This window comes from Nanorana parkeri, unplaced genomic scaffold, assembly GCF_000935625.1.
Source record: "Nanorana parkeri isolate BGI_ZX_2015 unplaced genomic scaffold, ASM93562v1 scaffold1194, whole genome shotgun sequence".
NCBI classification, from domain to species: Eukaryota; Metazoa; Chordata; class Amphibia; order Anura; family Dicroglossidae; genus Nanorana; species Nanorana parkeri.
The window spans coordinates 134497-157092 of NW_017307462.1; the positions used below are offsets into that span (position 1 = coordinate 134497).

The 22596-nt window shown below is 42.0% G+C and overlaps 1 protein-coding gene across 1 annotated transcript in view; it reads left to right on the forward strand.

Moving 5' to 3' along the window:
• Positions 1–22596, forward strand: part of THSD7B (thrombospondin type 1 domain containing 7B) — a 294353-nt gene that overhangs the window by 52621 nt on the left and 219136 nt on the right. The window contains exons 4-5 of the mRNA XM_018568480.1: positions 3465–3707; positions 18727–18896. Of these exons, the coding sequence (XP_018423982.1) occupies positions 3465–3707; positions 18727–18896 (413 nt within the window). The remainder of the gene's footprint in view (positions 1–3464; positions 3708–18726; positions 18897–22596) is intronic.

Genomic DNA, 22596 nt, shown 5'->3' on the forward strand with positions numbered 1-22596 from the left:
AGTACCCTAACTATTAACAAAAATGTATCTTATTTGTGTATCAGTCGGCTGTAGATCCTCAAATCATCTCTGAATTGGTGCTGACACTGTCCTTCCTTCTGGAGGGTGGCTACATTTGTTCACCATGGTCCCTGTGTGTGTTGTAAAGTAGCTACCACTCCAAGCTCGCTCCTGTAATGGTTTACTAACTTTTATTGGGATTGTAGTCCATCACGAGTGTGAGCTTGGAGTGGTGACTACTTCACAACACACACAGGGACCATGGGGAACAAAAGTAGCCCCCCTCCAGAAGGAAGGACAGTGTCAGCACCAATTCTGAGATGATTTGAGGATCTACAGCCGAGTGATACACAAATAAGAGACATTTATGTTAATAGGGTATTTGAATGCATTTTTTTTACATTTAACTCCTGAGTTTAGTTTCATTAACTAACTTTTAAAATGTTTTTTTTTTTTTTTGCTGTCTGTTTATTCCTGGGAACATTTCCCTATACTTTCTGAATTGGAGATGAAACAGGAAGTAAAAGAAAGCCTCCTCAAAGTGAGTGGAATTCTCATCTTAGAAATCAAGAGATCTCGCTGCACTCCTTACCGAACAGAAAAGACACGTATGGCCGGGTGGGTGCTTGTAGTGACCACGGATGGCACCGTGATAGAATCAGAAAGAGAAATAACGTCACCAGCACTCCAAAGTATAATAAAGCAATAGTCCATTTATTGGCACATTATACTTTGGAGTGCTGGTGACGTTATTTCTCTTTCGAATTCTCATCTTAGTCGCCACCAGAATATTTTTACCCTTTGGAAGAATTTCACTTACTTCTTGCTCTCAAAATTCTGTGAGCCACAAATTCCCCTTCATCTGAGCTTAAACAATGTATCAAAGTCTTTAGTGGAATCAAAGGTCAGAGCTCCTGAGCAATCCAATCTATGGCAGGAGATGTTTAGAACAACAGTCAGTGAGCAATGGTGCCAGCATCATCTACTGCTCATGTTAATACAATTGCTCTATGACTGTTGTTCTAAACATATCCTTCTATAGACAGGATTGCCCTGTGAGTTGGATGTGTTTTGTTCTCTCATTGCCACTAGTTCTTGTAGGAAGATCAGCAATCCATGCAAACTCCCGCCCAGACCCCACCCACACTGGAGTGGCCATACAGCTCTTAATATGTCAAGGGACACTCCTCACCCAGTGCAGAGGGGGAGAGAGGTGAGTAGTCACTGCTGCAGGACCAAGGATCAGGTATTTCTTTTTCCATCCCTAGACCAAAAGCGAGCACTTAACCCTTGCAGTGTGGGGGTAGTCCCCTGGAAGGGTCAATTTTTTAAAATACTGGACTGTTCTTTAACTTTCAACAGAACTTTTTATTCTGGTTTTGGATAGTGCTGGAAAGGTTAAGAAAACTTCCTATCCTAGTGACACAACAGAAAGTGAGAAAAAATACCCCAAAAGTGAGGGGAAATGACACCTTTGATAGGCCTGGAGCTAAGAAACGAAGGCGAATAAGCAATCGGCCTACATGACAAGGGTGGGAATGGGAACCAGGGTAGGAAGGGGTTAAAGAAAGGTAGAAAGTAAGGTAGGGAGTGGCACTTACAGGATTGGGTGAAAGTGGTCAGCCAGGAGGGGCTTTGGAGTGAGGTCTTTGAGGAGGAGTCATATGGATCCAGTCGGAGATTGGCAAACGAAAAGCGAACATCCCTCCCACCCGCCCTGGAATTGTGTTATGTTTTGTGTAGACTGACTAGTCACGGCAATTTCTTGTCGGTTTGGATCCTTGAAGGCATTTGTCTGTTGAGGATTTGGATAAATTGGGGCATATATACAGGGGAATTGCCATGTGCTCAGTCTGGTTCCAGCTGTGTGTAAGTACTGGTTGGAGTTCTGTCCAGCCTGCCCCTGGGCTAGGGCTGGGGGTGGGAATACTCAAGGAATTTTTCGCTTGGCCTCAAGTTTGGAGGAGACCTTTGCTACTGATTGAGGAGGCGAACCAGGGAAGCTGATGGCTGCCGGAGGTGTCTGGATCGGAATGGACCTCAGGAACAAGTATGGTGTTTCTCCTATGGAAGATCCCACGCCCATCCCTCTTCAGCTGTTGCTCAAATTCCCAGTGTCAGCGTGTGCTCCTATTAATCCTACACTGTGGAATACTTAAAGTAACTGGAGAGTCTGGAGTTCTGTTCTGTTCTATCCATTTTCCTCATATACTGTATGTCCTAAGCCCTTAACCCTCTCTCCTAATTCATGTGTTCTAATAAACGTTCTTCAGCATTAAACCTCTGGTATGGATTTCAGCTCTCTCACTAACAAGTACAGGGTGTTAATGCTATTAGGGTAGTCAGAACCATCAACTCCAATATAAATGTACTTTGCTTTTTACCTTCAATATAACGAATGTTCGTAACGGAACGAAAATACGTCAACGGAATTTCGAATTTCCTGCCTGTGTGTGTAACTGTGTATTGTAATGCATCAGCAGCAGCGGATCCGTATCTCAGATTAAAAAAAAATCTTGTCATGTTGTTCAACCTCATTTACAGGGGTCCTGTTTCAAAGAAATTCGGATCCGAAATTCGTTAACAGAATTTCGTATTTCGGATATAATTCGGAAACTGCCATTCGGATTTCGGATGCTCCGAAATTTGGAATTTCAGGAAAATTCATACGAATTTCGATTCGTAACGAACAAATCGCACATGTCTAACCCCCATAGGGATGTACTCCTTGGGAATCAAGCAGTCCCAAGGAGTACATCCATATAGGGGTTATCTTTGTATTATTTAGTTAAGTGGAGGGTTTGGGAGGTTTATGGTGAAAGGGACTTAAGTAGTTAAAGGGAACCTCTGAAGTATCTTAGTCAAGACAGATGTCACTAATTAGGACATTTTCTTTTCACCTCCACAACAGTTGTAAAAATTTCAGATTGCCTCTTATTATTTGATCACTTGAATAGAAAATGGGAATAGGGGTCAGAGACAGCACTAAAAACCTGCCTGACGTTCTAACCATTTCCTACATAAAGGCATAAAACAAAAGTGACCTTACACTTGTAAATGGCTGGCAACCCTTCAAGAATGCTTTGCGTGAACTGCCTCTAAGTGTGCCTTTTGTGATTTATTCAGTTTGACTAATTGTGAAATCTTCTAAATGCAGTGCTCTGAAATAATTTGTTATATGTTAGTGCCCAGCAAATACACCAGCTGAGGTTTGGCATGATTCTGAAATCTTTTGGAATTTAATAATGATTAATTATATAAGCAATTTCAGATTTGTATTAAATCTTTATTGTCTCCTCTTTCAGCCAGTATCTGAACGGTTTGTAATTATCTGGCATAACATTACATTTTACTTTTTTTTTTCTGAGGGATTCTTTATATTTCTGATCCCCATTGGGATTGTTTGTCTGGTTGCAATAAGTGGCAGTACATATTCCAATTATAAGTTTATGTTGTTATTACAGCATCTGCACCCAGGACAATATGCCCCTACACTATCAATCCTGTATTATGCCGAAAGACTGCGAAGTGTCAGAATGGGGTGACTGGACTTCCTGTTCTAAGACGTGTCAGCTGGGAGGAACTGTGCTTGGGCTGCGGAATAGAAGGAGGACCATTAAGCATATGGCCATTGGAGAGGGGAAGCTATGCCCAGAGCTGGAAGAGACGGAGGCTTGTAATTTTGGACGCCAGTCACCATGTAATGGGTAGGTGACCATATATATGTCTGTAGATCTTTATGATCTATATCAGGTAACTTATGGTTTGTGTCAACGGGCATTGGGGGTTGTTTCAATGGTATTAGTTTGACATGAGTTTAAACTACTTTTGAGGTATTCATAATTTATTGATAAGATCGTTTCACCTCCTTCTGACTTGCATTTGACCTTCTCCCATGGACTTGTATGGTAATTCAAAACCTGCTTGCATCGAACAAACGCATCTTAGTACAGGGTCTTACGCATTTAAAGGGATTTCCACTTTTAGTTTATGTTGGTTTAATCCAGCCTTTCTCAACCAGGGTTCCTCCAGAGGTTTCCCAGCACACTTACCAGCTAGCCTGCAAGAAAAACAAATTACACCCTCTAACAATATGTTTAAAAACAGAGGTTTTAGTTGCAAATCTTTTGCAAAATATGTGGAAGTAACACTTGTCAAGGTTCCTCTCTATAGTGTGGTCCTAACTCTAATCTTTGAGAGCCTCCATATTGGAGCATATATAGCAATAGATAAATTGAATGCATGTATGCCTGGAGGTAGCCCATTCCTCCTTAAAGGCATAGGGAAGCACCAGAGAACCAGGGAATCCAAATGTCAGCTGAAGCCCCCAGTGCGTCCCTACACCAAACCTAGCAAAGCAAAACAAAAACAGCAACCGCACAAATCTATTTATAACTAGTCTTCAAAAGCAAGGGGCGCATGAAAGGGCTTCCAGTGTAAAGCCAACAGTCGGCCTTTCTGGGCCCCCCTAAGTGGTGGAACACCAGGGTCCAGTCACACATGCGGCCGCTGCGACCCTGTTAGTTCCACCAGTGCCTTGAGAGGTTGTCAGGAGTTCCTTGAGAAAAGAATTGTGGCAGACTCCACACTTCGACACTGACCACCAATGTAAGGGGTGGCTTCCACACTGACCCCCCAATGTAAGGGGGCACATCCACACTGAGCACCAAAGTAAAGGCTCACATTCACATTGACCACCAATGTAAGGGCTCACATCCACATTGACCACCAATGTAAGGGGTCACTTCCACACTGACTGCCAGTGTAAGGGGTGGCTTCCACACTGACCACCAATGTAAGAGGTCACATTCACACTGACCATCAATGAAAGGGGTCACATCCACACAGACCACCAACGTAAGGGGTCACATCCACACTAACCACCAATGTAAGTGTTCACATTCACACTGACCACCAACATAAGGGGTCACATCCACACTGACCACCAACATAAGGGGTCACTTCCACACAAACCAGCAATGTAAAGGGTCACTTCTACAGTTACACTGACCACCAATGTAGGGGGTCATATATACACTGGCCACCAATATAAGGGGTCACATCCACACTGGCCACCAATGTAAGGGCTCACTTCCACACTGACCACATAACCGCAGTGTATAACAAGGCCCCCAAAGCCCTATGGGCCACAATTTCCCTCCAAGGTACATAAAAACTCCATGAGTGTTAAGAAAGATCCCCTTAAAGCATCCATTAGCATTCAGTGAGCTGGATACATATATCAGTCACTTCTTTTAGAATGATGGTCTATGCTGTGCTAAGGCAATTGTTTCAATTCCCACTAGGGGTATGATCTGCACAGAGTTTGCATTTTCTCCGCTTGTATGTGGTGTTCTTGTTTCTTTACGGAATCCAAAAATATTATAGTGTTTAACTGACATCTGATTAAACTAGTTTCAGAGTGTTTATAGGTTTGGTGGCTTGACTACAGGAGTATCATTAGTTTGTAAGCTCCTTGGTTGGCACTGAGGTGAATGGTTCTATCTACTCTGTACTGCACAAATACAGGGACAAAAATGGAGGGTCTTTAAAAGAAGAATACTAAAACTGGCCATACAAAGATAACATTTTGGATGTTTTCTGCTGAATTAGCTAAAATTCAGTCCCTGGGTAGCACTACCAGCACCACTCGGCTCAATACCCAGTTGTGGCTGTCCTAATGCAATTACCAGCATGGGAGATTCCCCCGTCCTCGCTATGGAGTGATTTTTCTTGCTCAACCCACATAGCTGAATGAGAAAAAAACTTTCCCTAACTTCATCTAGCTTACATTGGGAGAAACACGGAGTAAGGATAACCCGTCCCCTCTACTTTTTTCTCAATCAGACTGCAGGCTTGAAAAGTTTAATTATACTCACCTGATCCCTAGTCTCACTGGCGCCCTCCGGGTGGCTAGACGGTCCCTGCAGCCTCTTCTCCCCTGGGCTCCAGCAGTCTAAGGACTGCTGATGTCATCATATCTAAGGCTGGGTTCACACCTAGGCGTATCGAATATGCGCGTTTGTCGCGCATTTTTACCTCGATTCGTGGTAAAAAAAACGCTTGACAAGCGCGCGTTTCCGAGGGCTACCTGGCTATATCCCAATGAACATGCGTGACAAAAACGCCCCAAAGAAGCTCCTGTACTTCTATGGGCGTAGGGCGTTTTGTAGCGCGTTCATACGGCCTGTAATACGCCCAGGTGTGAACCATACCCATAGGAAATAATGCGATTTCGGTGTTTGAGCGTTTTGCAGAGCGTAGGAACGCGCTACAAAACGCCCAGGTGTGAACCGGGCCTAAGGCCCCTTTCACATAGGCGGTCCAATCGTGTCCACCACTCAGTTTTCAGTGTTCAGGCCGACCCAATCGGATGCTCAATGTAAGGTAACCCCTGACTCGGGCCAAATCTGGAAAAATCAAACAGAACAATGTTCCGTTTCGACTGACCTGATCAGGGGTAATCTGGTGTGAAGGGAAACATGTCCGTTTACATCTGATTCCCCATAGACCGGCATTGGTTGGCAATGAGGTGAATGGTTCTATCTACCCTGTACTGCACAAATGCAGGGACGTTCAGTTTTCTCCTCCATCGCAGGACGGACACAGATGTCATATCTGTACCATTCCAATCAGATCCTGATCAGCCCATGTGAACGGGCCTTATGCAGGTCCATTGACTTGCATTAGACGTGAGGATGCCAAGGGACATTCCATATCTGGAGTGGACGAGAGAGAGGTGAGCACTGACAGCCGTGGGACCAAGGTGAGTAAATCTGCTTTATTTGCTTTATTTGAGCCCCCTAGACAAAATGAGCAGTTAACACACCCACTGCAAGGGTACGTTTTTTTAAATTCCCGGTGTTCTTCTTTGAAGCAAAATCACTATGCTGCATCACCTATCAGGAAGCAGAGTCTACATAGCTAATGACCAAGTATAGCTTCCCCCTATCTGTGTACATGTACATGAACATACAAGTTTTTAAACCATTAACTTGTGAGATTATTCGCTTACCTCTAAAACAAATTCAAAAAGCTTTCAATCCCTTTCACAAATTTGAACGTAATTCCGCGACATCAAGCTCATTATCATAGTTTACAAATAATGTCAATGGCAGCAATCTTTTTCATTCCCTAAGATAGTAATATAAGTCACAGGAGACTAATGTACCATAAGTGCCTGATAATGTATTTTATTTGCTCCATTAACCACAGCAAACATTGTTTCTGTTCCCCAAGGATGTGTTTATTGAAAGGTTAAGAGAGAGAACAAAGCCATTGTACTTATTGATTACGGATGAAGACTTGTTGTGCAAGACATCGAACAAACAGTTTTGGCCTCAGAGCACGATGGGCCAGTCTACCCCTCCGTCCACCTTATTCAATAAAGAATGATAATTCTTAAGTGCTAATTCTGAACTGCAACGACCCCCCCCAGCAATTAGCATCCATCATGTATTGCTGTGATTGTCTGCACTTAGGAACCAATGCACATTATATTGAATGATGCTTCATACAGACGGGAAGATTATTTTCTATTTTCCTTGTGCGTGTTCTATAGTAGACATGTAAGCTGCGGAAAAATTTTGTTCGTATATGTCGTTATTTCGGGATTCGGATCCGAAATTCAATTTGGTTTGGGTTTTGAATTCAGACGAAATCCGAATTTTCGTTAGTTTTGGATGAGTTTACGAATATTAGTTGCGAATACCACTGAAAACCATATACAGATGTTAATACTAAAGCTGAGGCTCCCAGGCCTGAGTGGTATTTGGGATCCAAATTTCCGAATTGCATTCAGGAGCTCCCCAATACCATTCGGGTCTGGGAGCTGTATACATATTTTACTGAAGCTGAGGCTCCCAGACCCGAATGGCATTCAGGAGCTCCTGAACGCAATCGGAAATTCAGATCCCAAATGCCATTTGGGTCTGGGAACCATATATATTCTTTTATATATATATATTACTAAAGCTGAGGCTCCCAGACCCAAATGGCATTCAGGAGCTCATGAATGCAATTCGGATCCTGAATGACATTCGGGTCTGGGAGCCTCAGTTTTAGTATTATATGTATATACTGTATATGGCTCCCATGTTGCCGTAACAAAAATTCGTGTTCAGACCCATTCAGATGCATTAAACCGAAAAGCACATCTTATTGGCCAGAAAAGTCACATGTCCGATTCAGTTTTGTTTTTGAACGAAATTAGGACAGGATCCAAAATTCGGAAACGGAAATTTGGATTTGGACACATTCAGATGCATTTGGATTCGGAAATTCAGATGTGTCCGAATTTCTGAAAATTCGTACTAATTTTTTCCCGGAATGAAACAAATTGCACGTGTCTATTCTATAGAGAGACTGAATAAACATCCACTATAAGAAGTGGTCTATTGCTGCAAAGTGCGTTGGGTACCCCTTTCAGCCTCCCACCTTAATCTTTAGTTAAAGGAGTACTCTGGGCATTTTAAACGCACCTTCAATCAGAACGCCAGGATGTGCAAAAATTAACGTTGAAGTGGGGCCAACCCTACAATGCAAGGGTTAAAATATAATTAAAATCTAAATTTTTTTGGCATATATCTACTGGTAGCAAGCAGTAAATATATGCCCCATGCTTTTAAAAAAATTAAAAAGTAGGCAAATAATACCTAATTACTTACCTGTTCCAGTGCCGTTCACTCCCGGCTGAAGACCCCCTGGCTCACGAACGGCTGTGAAGGTGGAAGTGTGCAGGCGCACGCGCAGTAGAGCGGAAGGGAAAGAAGAGAAACTAAAGTGAATGGGGGCGCCGACAGGCGGCCGGGAGCATGTACGTCGGATAGACACCGTGGGACCCGAGCAGTCTGCGCTGGATCAGAGACCGACACCAGCGCTGGAGGGACTGTTGGAAACCAGTGGAATGAAGAAGATGATCGGCAGGTAGCCTTATATTGCTGAAGAGTCTTGGTATGAACAGTATCTTCTGCAATCGAAACTCCTCTACTGCCTGCCAGCAATGTTTCTTTTGGATGTACACTGAGACACATGTGTGTTTTAGGGCTCTCATAAATAATAAATGTGCGGGAGTTACGTCATCCTGGGCCAGTTTTATCAAGATGGCCGAAGATGCCAAACCTGAAAGAAGACTGGCGGAAAGATGCTGTGGCAAGGGGCTCACAGATGATACATTGCTGGAGGGCAGGTGTGTTTCCTGATGGTGATAGCAGTGGGCCATGCCTGTGTGATCTGTGCTGAAACAATTGCATGGTGGTCTGCATTGTATTAGCAGTTCAGGGAAAGGAATGGTTTCCCTGGAATTGGTGCATTTCCAACACACATCCAAAATACCATAAAACCTTCATAACATAATTAAACAAAGACACGGCCTACTTTCCCTCACCTCGTCTCTCTGCGACATTTCATTTACTTCAATTCTACATTTTTATCTAGTTTTATATTGTAGTAAACAGCCCTGGAATTGCACTTCATCATAATAGCCACTTAATAATGATTTATTCTGCACTACCTGCCAGGGCTGATATTTTTAAATAATTAGCGATATCTGCAAAGCACATTTTTTATTTTTACTCCCAAAGCCAATTACTGCGATGACAGCAGTAAAAGGCGCCGGCGATGAAGATGTCTCATAGGTGACATTTTGTATGACATTCCCTCTAATGATTTTTTGGAGAGTTATCTGATGTGTTCATGAGGTTACAATGTTAAATGACTTCATTATTGGAGAAACCTTATTATCGGGAAGAAAGGAAAGAATTGTTTCCGATACATGTAAAGCAGGTTCTCTTTCAGTTTCGGGGGCGGGCAATGGTGGGTGCCAATTTTTGTGTATTTCTCTGTGGCTCCGGCGGTGAGATTTCACACGGTAAATAGTCGGTAGATTGGCTTTCAATGGCAAGTGCCTGGTAATTCCAGGGGGGGGGGTAAAGCACTGACTAAATAATGTTCCCTGTATCCTATGACCTCTAATATTAGTCGGACCCTTAGGGCTCATTCACACGGGAATCGGCCGGCACGTACAACTCCATGCTGCGTGCACGGCCGTATCGTGCAGCTCCCGCGTAGTCCCATAGAGAAGGACAGGGGCTGCGTACTAATCACACTCAGCACCTGTCCTTCCCGGGAGCTGCCCGATACGGCCTTGCACGCAGCACGGAGCTGTACATGTCGGCCTTTTCTAGTGTGAATGAGGTCTTAGGCTGACCCTAACACTTGAACTTAAAGTGATATTAAAGTCAAAAGCCTTTTAAGTCAATTCAAATGATGATGGATTCACTTACAATGGTGCTCCTTGATATTTTTAAAAATTCGTTTTTTGCAGAATCAGCTGGTCTCCTGAGCACTGGACCTAATATCCTGAAAGGGTGGCTCCTTTCCCTTGCAGGGTCCTATGGAGCCACCCTTGTGTGCATTAATAAGCTGCATGTGTCTCCACAAACACACAGGTACAGCAAGGCAAACCAATCCCCTGCTCTCCTTTATCTCTCCCTTCTCCAAGTTTGTAGATAAACAGCTGCTAGAGACCTGTATCCCATGACTCCTAATATTAACCCGACCCTTAGGCTGACCCTAGCACTTCAACTTAAAGTGATATTAAAGTCAAAAGCCTTTCAAGCTATTTCAAATGCTGATGAAATCACTTACAATGGATGCTGCTTCTTGATATTTAAACGTTTTAGTTTCCTCCAGAATCAGCTGGTCTCCTGAGTACTGGCCCTGATGTCCTGTTTTATGGTGGCTCCTTTCCCTTGCTGGATCCTATGGAACCACCCTTGAGTATGCTAATAAGCTCCACAAACAGACACAGCAAGGCAAGCCACTCCCCTGCTGCCTGCTCCCGGATCCTTCCTCCATCCTTGTCCAAGCTAGTAGGTGGACGGCTGCTGGGGACTGCTCTGTCTCTTGTGATCTTGTACTGGACAAGAAGTTCAGGGAAGCAGAGCTGGGAGAGCGGGAGCTGTTGGCTTGGGCAAAAACAAAGGGGTGGGATTCCTGTGCTGACATCATTTATCTTATGGACACATAGCCATATTAGGTCAATGGCATTTACCAAACATAGGCATGTAGCCATATAAGGTCAATGACGTCACTGCATCCCGCCCCTTCACATATGTCAAAATGCTGCTGGGGAATTCCCGGCTCACAGCTGATTAGACGGCATGGGAGGAGCTTTGGGAGAAGTTCCTACTGGGTTCAGTATGAACCTGAGCTCCTCCAAACAAGCAAGTGCCATGGGCACTCCCTGCCCCTAGCTGCATGTTAACAAAGGGGCGGGGTGCTTGTCATTTACCTTATATGGCCACACAGCCATATAGGTCAATGTCATTTACTACCCAGATAGCAAGCAATTGAGCTGCAAGTTTGAAAATGACTTGCTAAACTATTGCAGACTTGCCAAGCTTCACAATTTTGTTGCATAATTACAGCAAGTCTGCATTGCAAGTCTCCAGACCAACGTGCTTTACAAAAGTGCTGTACACTTGCAGAGCTCTTGCTAAGACCTGCAGGACTCTTGCTGTAGACTTGCCAAGCAAGTTTGCTACAAATTCAAAAAGTGTCACCTAGAACTTGTGCTGCAAGTGTTCTGCAAGTCTACAACGTGCCAGGAATGTGTGCAGCAAGGTAACAAGAATTACAATTTAACCCGTCCACAAGTTTGCAAGCTGCAGAAAAATTCGGTTTGGATATTTCGCTATTTCGGGATTCAGATCTGAAATTCAATTTGGTTTTGGCTTCGGATTCGGACAAAATCAGGATTTTTTTTTATTTTTAGGATGAGTTTATGAATCTTATATAATATTAATACTAAAGCTGAATCTCCTAGACACGAATGGCATTCAGGATCCGAATTTTTGAATACCATTTGTGAGCTCCAGTAAGCAATTCGGGTCTGGGAGCCATACACATACTGTATATTACTAAAGTTGAGGCTCCCAGACCCGAATAGCATTCGGGAGCTCCTGAATGCAATTCGGAAAATTCGGATCCCGAATGCCATTCTGGTCTAGGAGCATCAGCTGTAGTAATATATATGGCTCCCATGTTGCCGTAACGAAAATTCGTATTCAGACCCATCAGGATGCAGTAAACAGAAAAACACATCTGATTGGCCACAAAAGTCACATGTCCGATTCAGTTCCGTTTTTGAACGGAATTCGGACGGAGTCTGAAATTTGGAAACGGAAATTCAGATGCATTGGGATTTCGGAGATTCGGATGTGTCCAAATGGCAGAATTTTTTTAAACTCATCCGAATTTTGATTCGGAACAAAACGAATCGCACATGTCTAACATTTACCAAATATGGGCATGTAGCCATATAAGGTCAGTGATGTCACTGCATTCCACTTACGTCAAGCTGCTGGCAGGGAATTCCCCACTCACAGGTGACTGGGTGGCACACAAGGAGCTTCCTTCTAATCAGGAGGGGCTCCTCCTGGGTTCCAAGGCGCTCAGGTTGGGACCGGTTTCAGTCCCTAATTAGGAGCACGTGACTCATGCCAATCAGGTTTCCCACAGAGATGCCATAGCCCTCTGTAAGCTACAATTCCGATGACCTTTCACTTCTGTCGTGCAGATTGAAGTAGTGACGACATATGAAAGGAAAGCTATGTATGTGCTTCTGGGGTGGAGGGACATTGGAGTGAACTTGCAGCTTTTCCCTGCACTGGTGTCATGCATGTTTTGAATCAGTGACTCAAAAAAATATTGAAGCTAGAGGATCAACGTGACAGCCAGGCAACTGACCTTTTCAGAAGACAATCAGCAGTCACAGCTGCAGTGACAGCTCTCTTTCCTTCCTTGACAACAAATGGCGCACATGATATGATATGATAGGAGTTAACTGGTTGGCGACTTTTATCCCCTCTCGTCTTCTCCTTTAATTCCCCGAGGTGGCACTTTTTCTGCCATCCCTGGGAGTAGAGAAGAAGAAAGCGCAGTGACTAATGGAGTGCATTGCTGCTGTCAGCGTTAGTACATTTGCCTTAAATTACAGTCATTACCCTATCATCAGATTGAGCTGTTTTCTTACTTAATGACATCCCGCTGCTTACGACTTGGGCAGCCCGCAGGTTTTACTAAAAGGAAACCTCTCCGCTAATACTGTAATTATATGTTTGTATTAATGTTTCTGTATTTCTGAGTTATTTACCAGGAAGGAGGAAAACCCCCCACAAATGCTGCCGCTAAAATATTAATTCCTCCGATGTGATCTCTCTCTGCGGAGAGTCACCTACACCTCTCAGACTGCCAGAGCAGAGGAGACATCTGTCACAGGGAAAGGCTAATGTGGCAGCACTGCCTGTCGCTTCTGATCCCGTAATCATCTCTTTGGGGATATTATTATCTTTATAATGTTTATTTATAAACTATTTAGGATTCTCTTTGGGCTGCTGAACTGAATCTGGATTAATTGAAGGTTCCGACTGTGGCTTGGGGCAAACAAAGGTGGGAAGGGATAGAATGCACTCCGTGTGTATCAGCCGATAATGTGAAATGAGGTATAATGTCATATCAGTCCTGTGTCTCAGGCACTGCATTTTATTTTGCATGGAGTTCCACTGTAACCACTTCAGTTCTCACAACTGTATATCCCCTATGGACCAGAGCAATTTTTTAAGATGACCATACACTATACGATCTTATTGCACAATCTCTTTTAGATTTACCATCCACTACTATGTAATGAAAGGGCCTTGCATTAGATACAAAGTGAATCGGTTGTTCAGGTTTATTCTCATATTACATATTATCCTCATATTACATGTATTACATGTTATCCTCATATTACATACACTATATTACTAAAAGTATTGGGACGCCGGCCTTTACACGCACATGAACTTTAATGGCATCCCAGTCTTAGTCCGTAGGGTTCAATATTGAGTTGGCCCGCCCTCTGCCGCTATAACAGCTTCAAGTCTTCTGGGAAGGCGTCCGCAAGGTTTAGGAGTGTGTCTATGGGAATGTTTGACCATTTGTGAGGTCAGGTACTGATGTTGGACGAGAAGGCCGGGCTTGCAGTCTCCGCTCTAATTCATCCCAAAGGTGTTCTCCACCCAGTCAGGCCAGTCAAGTTCCTCCAACCCAAACTCGCTCATCCATGTCTTTATGGACCTTGCTTTGTGCACTGGTGCGCAGTCATGTTGGAACAGGAAGGGGCCATCCCACAAACTGTTCCCACAAAGTTGGGAGCATGAAATTGTCCAAAATGTCTTGGTATGCTGATGTCTTAAGAGTTCCCTTCACGGGAACTAAGGGGCCAAGCCCAACCCCTAAAAGACAACCCCACACCATAATCCCCCTCTCCACCAAACTTTACACTTGGCACAATGCAGTCAGGCAAGTACCGTTCTTCTGGCAAGTGCCAAACCCAGACACGTCCATCGGCTTGCCAGACAGAGAAGCGTGATTTGTCACTCCAGAGAACACGTCTCCACTTCTCTAGAGTCCAGTGGCGGCGTGCTTTACACCACGGCATCCGACGCTTTGCATTGCACTCGGTGATGTATGGCTTGGATGCAGCTGCTCGGCCATGGAAACCCATTCCATGAAGCTCTCTACGCACTGTTGTTGTGCCAATCTGAAGGCCACACCAAGTTTGGAGGTCTGTAGCTATTGACTCTGCAGACAGTTGGCGACTTCCGCGCACTGTGCGCTTCAGCATGCGCTGATCCCGCTCTGTCATTTTACGTGGCCTACCACTTTGTGGCTGAGTTGCTGTTGTTCCCAGTTGCTTCCACTTTGTTATAATACCAGTAACAGGTTACCGCGGAATATTTAGTAGCAAGGAAATTTCACGGAACACCTGAATCCAACGATTTGGAGGGGGAGGGGCCCAATACTTTAGGCAATATAGTGTATATTACATATTATCCTCATATTACATGTTATCCTCATATTACGCATATTGCATGTTATCCTCATATTACACGTTATCCACATATTACATATATTGCATATTATCCTCATATTACATGTTATCCACATATTACATGTTATCCACATATTACATGTTATCCTCATATTACATATATTGCATATTATCCTCATATTGCTTATATTACATATTATCCTCATATTACATGTTATCCACATATTGCATATATTACATGTTATCCTCATATTACATATATTACATGTTATCCTCTTTTACATGTTATCCTCATATTACATATATTACATATTATCCTCATATTATATATATATTACATGTGATCCTCAGATTACATATATTACATATTATCTGATATTACATGTGATCCTCATATTACATATTATCCTCATATTACATATATTACATATTATCCTCATATTACATGTTATCCACATATTACATATATTACATATTACCCTCATATTACATATATTACATATAACATATTATCGGCATATAACATATACTGTATTACATGTTATGCTCATTACATTTATTACATATTATCACCATATTATTTATATGTATGACATATTATCCCATATTACATGTTATCCCCATATTGTATATGTTACATGTTATCCTCATATTTCATATATTGCATACTATTCCTATAATATATATTACTTATTATACCCATATTATTATTATTATTATTATTATACAGGATGTATATAGCGCCAACAGTTTGCGCAGCGCTTTACTATATACAGAAGACATTACACTCACAATACAATGAAAGACAAGATGGTAAGGAGGACCCTGCCTGTGAGAGCTTACAATCTAAAATATTACATATTATCCTCATAATACATACAGTAAATTACATGTTATATTACATATATTACATGCTATAGCCAAAGCAGGTCACTGCTCTCTCACGGAGCCTGCCTTCTGAACTACAACGTAACTACAACGTACAACGTAACCTCTGAACAATGTAACATTACCATTGCTTGCTAGAAGCAATGCATGATTGGTTATGTAGTCTTGAAAAATGGAGATTGCGTCACATCTTTAGGGAAAGAGACGCAAAGCACACTGGAAGTCCAGGAAGTAGATGGAGGTGATGGACAGACGGAAGGCGGCACTCACTACATAAAAGGGATTTTTCAAGTGAGGTTTGGTCGCATTATCAAAACAAACTCCAGTATGTATTCCTATTACAATGCTGATGTTATAACAGGAGAGGATGTGCTGGGACTTTACAACTCCTTTAAGGAGATTCTACAGAGATTGTACACCCTCACACTTCCACTATGGCCCTGTTTATTCAGTGATAACTTTGTCATTACTTAAAGTACAAATGTCATTATTTTCTATGCAATAAATAGACAAAAAAACTAAAACAAAACTAAAACAAAAATTTGTTTTTTTCTGCTTTGATTAGTGTCTGAAAATACATTTTTTTTTACTGTAGACAGGATACATTTTATTCCATTGCTAATGACTCTAAAATAATGATTCTGGTACAAAATGTTGCAAGGTTTACAAATGAAAGAAAAAAAATTTGGCCTCAATTTTGCTATTTTTTTTTTTATCTGAAGAAAATATACCCAGAAATTAGGCAGATAGAAATCTAAAATAAATAATGGTTGAAAAAAAAAATCAGCAGAAAATTAATAGATAAAGGAGGGAGGTGATATTTAGGGCTGCTTAGGGATAATTAAGGGTTAATAGGGGTTAAAGTAGGAACACATTATGTATTTATTTATTTTGTTATTTATGACGTGTGGGTTGCTTTAACTGACATCATATGCAGATCGAAGTTCACAATCTGCAGATGAATGGAACAGAGTTGTTACAATGTAACAATATTGTTATATTGTATCTTTGAATCACTCTTCTGAATAGTGTACACCAGCTTTACTCAACCTTCTTTCGGTCACGTCACCTTTTGGAATTATGCAAAATCTCGAGGCACCCCAGCCTAAAATGTAAAAACCCTAAATGTAAAAATGCAGAATCCAGATAGGGGTATGGTATGGATTGTAAGGGGCGATCCCTTCACATTGGAGCCCCCCAATTTACATTCAGAGTCCCCCTTTGCATCAGGGGCCACACATAATAACAGAAGCGCCCCCCATTCACATTAGAGCCCCCCCCCTTTAAATTGGAACCCTACCCTTTCACACCAGAGTTCCCCTTTGCATCAGGAGCCCCTATCTTTCACATCAGTCCCCCCTCACACTAGGAACCCCCTTTAAATTAGAGACTGCTTCTTTCACATCAGAGTCCCCTCTTTTATATCAGGAGCCCCTTCACATCTGAAGCCTGCCTTCACCATGGAAAGGCATGACGCTGAGTGAATATGTTGAGGCACCCCTGAGGAAGCCGGAAGGCACCCTGGATGCGAAAGGCTGGTGTACACAAACACTGTTCAGAAGTTCCGTTTTGACAGCAGCAGCGTCAATCACTGCAGTGCACAGCAAGTCTCAGTTGTCATTCTGACAGCCGGGAATTGCCAGCAAATGTGGCTGGGGGAGCAGTAACAGCAGGAGAGGGAACAGACGTGCTGTCTACGCCCTGTTTACTTTGATGATGTTTTTATCTTGCTATGAGCTTTGCTGTTACAGACATTTCATGCCTATAGTCAACAACTGATTTATGTAATCTTCCCCATTCCCTACATACTGTGTGCAAAACAGGATTCCTCTTTCTCGTTTTAGAAAGTTGGAAGGTATTCTCCCTATGTCATTACATATGACAGCTGTCAACCTAAAACAGATTCTATTGGGTGGTAGCAGAAGAAAGTGTGAATGTTTTATGAACTTCATGCGCTGCTCTTATATTTGAGATGTCACCCTTCCCTTGACAAATTAATCCAGTTAAATGTGCTGACAGTCTGCCTTACAAACGCTAATCCCATTAACTAATAATATACCGCTGCTAGATAGATAGATAGATAGATAGATAGATAGATAGATAGATAGATAGATAGATAGATAGATAGATAGATAGATGGAAAGTCAAAACAAGATTGTACAAAGATTGTGATTTTGACAAATTCAACCAACACCTCAACCAACAATCTTGTTTTGACTTTCCAAATACATGTAATGTAAGAACCTGTCTTAAAGGGACACAACTCAGGAGTTTAATCTTAAAAATACATTCAAGTACCCTAACTTTTAACAACAATGTATCTTATTTGTGTATCATTCGGCTGTAGATCCTCCAATCATCTCTGAATTGGTGCTGACACTGTCCTTCCTTCTGGAGCGGGGGTACTTGTGTTCCCCATGGTGCCTGTGTGTGTTGTTAAAGCGGAACTTTACACTCAAAAATCAAATTCTACCATTGCATCTCTCTATGTATGATGATTAATAACATAGACATGTAAAATGCTGTGATTATGAAATACATACACTTGCAGAGCATTCACTTCCTGCTTTGAAAGGGCAAAATGTCTTTGCCCTTAGTAAACATGGCCACTGTCAGGAGACTTGGGAAGAAAAGAAAAATAAGGTATGCAAAGAAAAAAATTAAATACCATCAAAAGAAAGCTCTATCTGTCCAAAAAATTATATAAAATTCATTTTGTTACTGCGTTGCATGACTGAATACATGTCAAAGTCCCTCAGTGTTGAATACTGGAAAATGGCCGGGACAGGAAGAGGGTTTAACACCCCGAGTTTCAAGTGGTTAAACAATCATTTTTGCATATTCATAGGCCATAAAAGGAGGCGTGGCCAGGGTGTGTCTACTGTCATCATACTTTGTGCTAGAATGTGTCCCTCTCTTTTGGGAGGTTCGGTGTTATATTATGTTTTTTCTTTTACTAGATTTTCCTGGAAGACCTCTGAGTGGACAGACTGTCTGGTATCTCTGCTCACTATCCAGGACAACGTTCCCTTAGAGGAGGACCATGTTCAGTGCGGAGGCGGCATTCAGACCCGCAAAGCGTTTTGTGCACAAACGGTTACAGAATCTGGAGCACATGGACAAATAGAAGGTCAGTGTTTTAAATTGAATTTCAAGTAGTTCTTCCTTGTTATCTGTAGGAAGCCAAATAATTTTAAATAACCTCTCTGAGTATAGCAAACTTAACATAACTGTTTTTACTATCCCATGTAAATTTTATGGTAGTAGCTCTCCTCTCCACTCCAGTAGAATATAAATGATCCGGCATCCTGTCTGCCATATTCATGGATAAGGGAAACATTTCAGAGGTGCTGGGAAGTTTTATCATCTTCATGCATAAAGCTGCCAATAAACCAGTAGAATTCTGTTTAAAAAATATATATATTTTTGTGATGTTCATTTGATTTTCTTAGTTAATGGAGTCAAATCAAAGAACATGTTGGCAAAAAAAAAAAAAGAAATCGAAGGAGCAGGAGGGAAAATATTTCTGGGACATATGAAATTCTAACAGTGAGACTTTAAAATTGAATGTTAAAAGCAAACGAAATTTCGAACGGCATTTATCAAGTTCTGCACTTGGGAGCTAAGAACATGTGCGCAGAGTACACATTGGGAGGGGTTTCCGCTGGGGAATTCAGAGATAGAGAAGGATCTAGGGGTACGTGCAGACCAGAGACTCAGCAACAGCATGAAATGACAACCTGCAGCCAACAATACCTGTACACTTTTGTATAGTTTGACACTCGTATAGCTTGAAGCAGATCTACCTTAAAGTGACACTAAACTCAGGAGTTTAATCCTACAAATGCATCCAAGTACTCTAACTATTAACAATAATGGATCTTATTTGGGTATCACTCGGCTGTAGATGCTCAAATCATCTCTGAATTGGGGCTAACACTGTCCTTCCTTCTGGAGGGGGGCTACTTTTGTTCCCCATGGTCCCTATGTGTGTTGTAAAGTAGTCACCACTCCCGTGATGGACTACAATCTCAATACAAATGAGCTAACTTAATGTGAGATTGTAGTCCATCACGGAGCGATCTCAGAGCAGTGGATACTTTACAACACACACAATATAGGTTGCACCTGATGGACTTGTGTTTTAATTCAACCTCACCTACTAACTATGTAAGTTTCTGATGGCAGCCAAGACCTACCGGTAATCAAGATTGTAAGGTCTCTTGAGCAGAGCCCATCCTTACCATCCTGTCTTGATTTGTATTGTAACTGTAATGTTTTCCTTATATTGTAAAGTGCTGTGCAAACGTTTGGCGCTATATCCTGTATAATAATAATAATGGACTGACAAGTGAGGGGGCTTCTAGATAGATGACACTGACAAGTGTAAAGAAGGTCTGCAGTGTTCCATCAGTGCACAAAGTGGCAGACTTGAATGCGTCAATCTGCTGCCATTCGCCGTAAATCACTTCATACCATTTCTCTTCGAGGATGTTGCTGTCCAATCTCAGTCTGAAAAGAAAAAAATCAGCATTATAGTTCTAGTTCTGGAAAATCATTACATTCTGTGTAACTGCGAGGCTGAGAAAATCAAAAGCTTTAATGCACTGTGAAGAGTATTTGCAATTAATTCTTTTAATGTTTTTTACTAGATGCTTTCCATTAAAGTGTAACTGTGACTGTGCACAAAAATCCATACTCGTCCCCCTGATCAAAATGTAAAATATAAGTATAGACATCGGCAGGTCCTCATTGCTGCCCGGGGATCAGGTAGAATTTACAGCCTGTAGCGTTGCTGTTGGCGTCTTCTGGATAGTTGCACATGATCTGACCTACAGAATAATGATTGTATCCACTTGTTAGATTTGTGTCACTTCAAATGTTAAGATTCTACAATAAACACATAGACCCTTTTGACACCTGAGCATCTTGTGTAATGTTTCCCAAAACGCGACAACACTCTACATGAAGCGCCCCATCATTTTCAATGGTGCTCGTTCACACCTGAGCGTATTGTCTCGTGGTTCCCGAAATGCAACAACGCTCAACAGGAAGAGTCCCATTATTTTCAATGGTGTCAGTTCACACCTGAGCATTTTGTCTAATGTTTCCCGAAATGCGACAACCCTCAACATGAGGTGTCCCATTATTTTGATTGGTGCTCGTTCACACCTGAGTGTCTTTCCTCATGTCTCCCGAAATGCAACAATGCTCAACATGAAGAGTCCCCTTATTTTCAATGGTTCCCATTCACACCTGAGTGGCTTGTCTTGTGTTTCCCAAAAGGCATCAACACTCAGCATTAAGAGTTCTATTACCTTCAAATGTGCCAGTTCACGCCTGAGTGTCTTGTCTTGTGTTTCACAAAGCGTGACAACACTAAACATGAAGTTGTTAGTGTTGTCACACTTCATGTTCATTATTTTCAGTGGGCCGCCTGTTGCTTGTACCTTGAACAAGTACAGGATCAGGATTTGAGGCAGAATATAGCATTTTTGGTCCTGTAGACTTCAATGGGAGCGCCTGAAAAGCATCCATAATGCACTTTTTTGTGTGATTTTATTCCTAACAACCGTCTTCCCTTCCTAGTATCTAGCTTTATATTGGCCATAACAAAAATGCTTAAAGGGGAACTCCAGGAATTTAAAAGTTAACCCTTGCAGTGGGGCTACCCCCCACACTGCAAGGCTTAACTGCTTGTTTTTCTCTGGGGGCTCAAATAAAACAAAATAAATAAAAAAAAAATATATATATATATACACTCACCTGATCCTCAATCCAACCTGGCTGCTAGACTGGTCCCAACAGCCTCTTCTCCCCTGGGCTTTGGCAGAGGACTGTGAGGGACAAGCCAAAGCGGAGGGGGAGAGAGGTGAGCACTCACTGCTACAGGACCAAGGGACAGGTGAGCATATCTTCTTTATTCAGCCCCTAGAGAAAAATTAGCAGTTAACCCTTGCAGTGTAGGGGTAGCCCCACAAGGGTTATCTTTTTCATACCTGGTGTTCTTGCCCGAAATACATTCAGCTCAATTGTGAATGGAGAAGCTGCAATCTTTCTGTTTTGGTTTATAATACACTGTATATTGAAAACTCCTTGCATTCTCAGAACTCTAAAATCATCCTTGATCCAGAGGAAGGAGAAAAAAAAACTTTTAGAATGAGGGGTCCAATTTGACTAGTTTGGAAGAAAGGTCGTGTTTTGGGGATCCAACCCCAATGACTGCATGTGCGTTGTATCCTGTGACTCATTAACAAATAAAATTAGTAGAGGAGGTTAACTGTCCAGGATCTTTAAAACAGGTCCATCTGGGGCTTATGGGTCATCGCTTTTTAAAGTATGTTTAAACCTAAGAAGAAAAAGTCATATTGTAGTTCACCAGTCCTTAGATGTGGCGACTGCGTTAGCTTTAGGATAAGTACATTTTCTGCAAGTACGGAAAAGTACCGGTTGATCCTGACAGAAATGCATTGCGTTTGTATCTTCTTGTGAATTGAAATATTAAACAATGTTATCATTCTTACAAGCTTTCAGCGCTGCAGTTTTTGCCTACACTCGCCTCTTTGTACCATCATCACTTCACAGCAGTCTTCTGGATCCAGAGTAACTGATCATGCCACACACTCAGTGACATGGACACCCAACAAAATATCTTCCTCCTCTGCAGTAAAATATATAAAAGACGCACGACCCGATTGTGGAATGTATTTATTTTTTTCTCAGTGATGTTGCAAAGGGTGAGAGCCTGGAGTTCATTAAGCTTTAAATGGTATTATGGGTAAGGATGCATCATTGTCTAATATATGGTTCATTGTTCTATTCCTTACAAT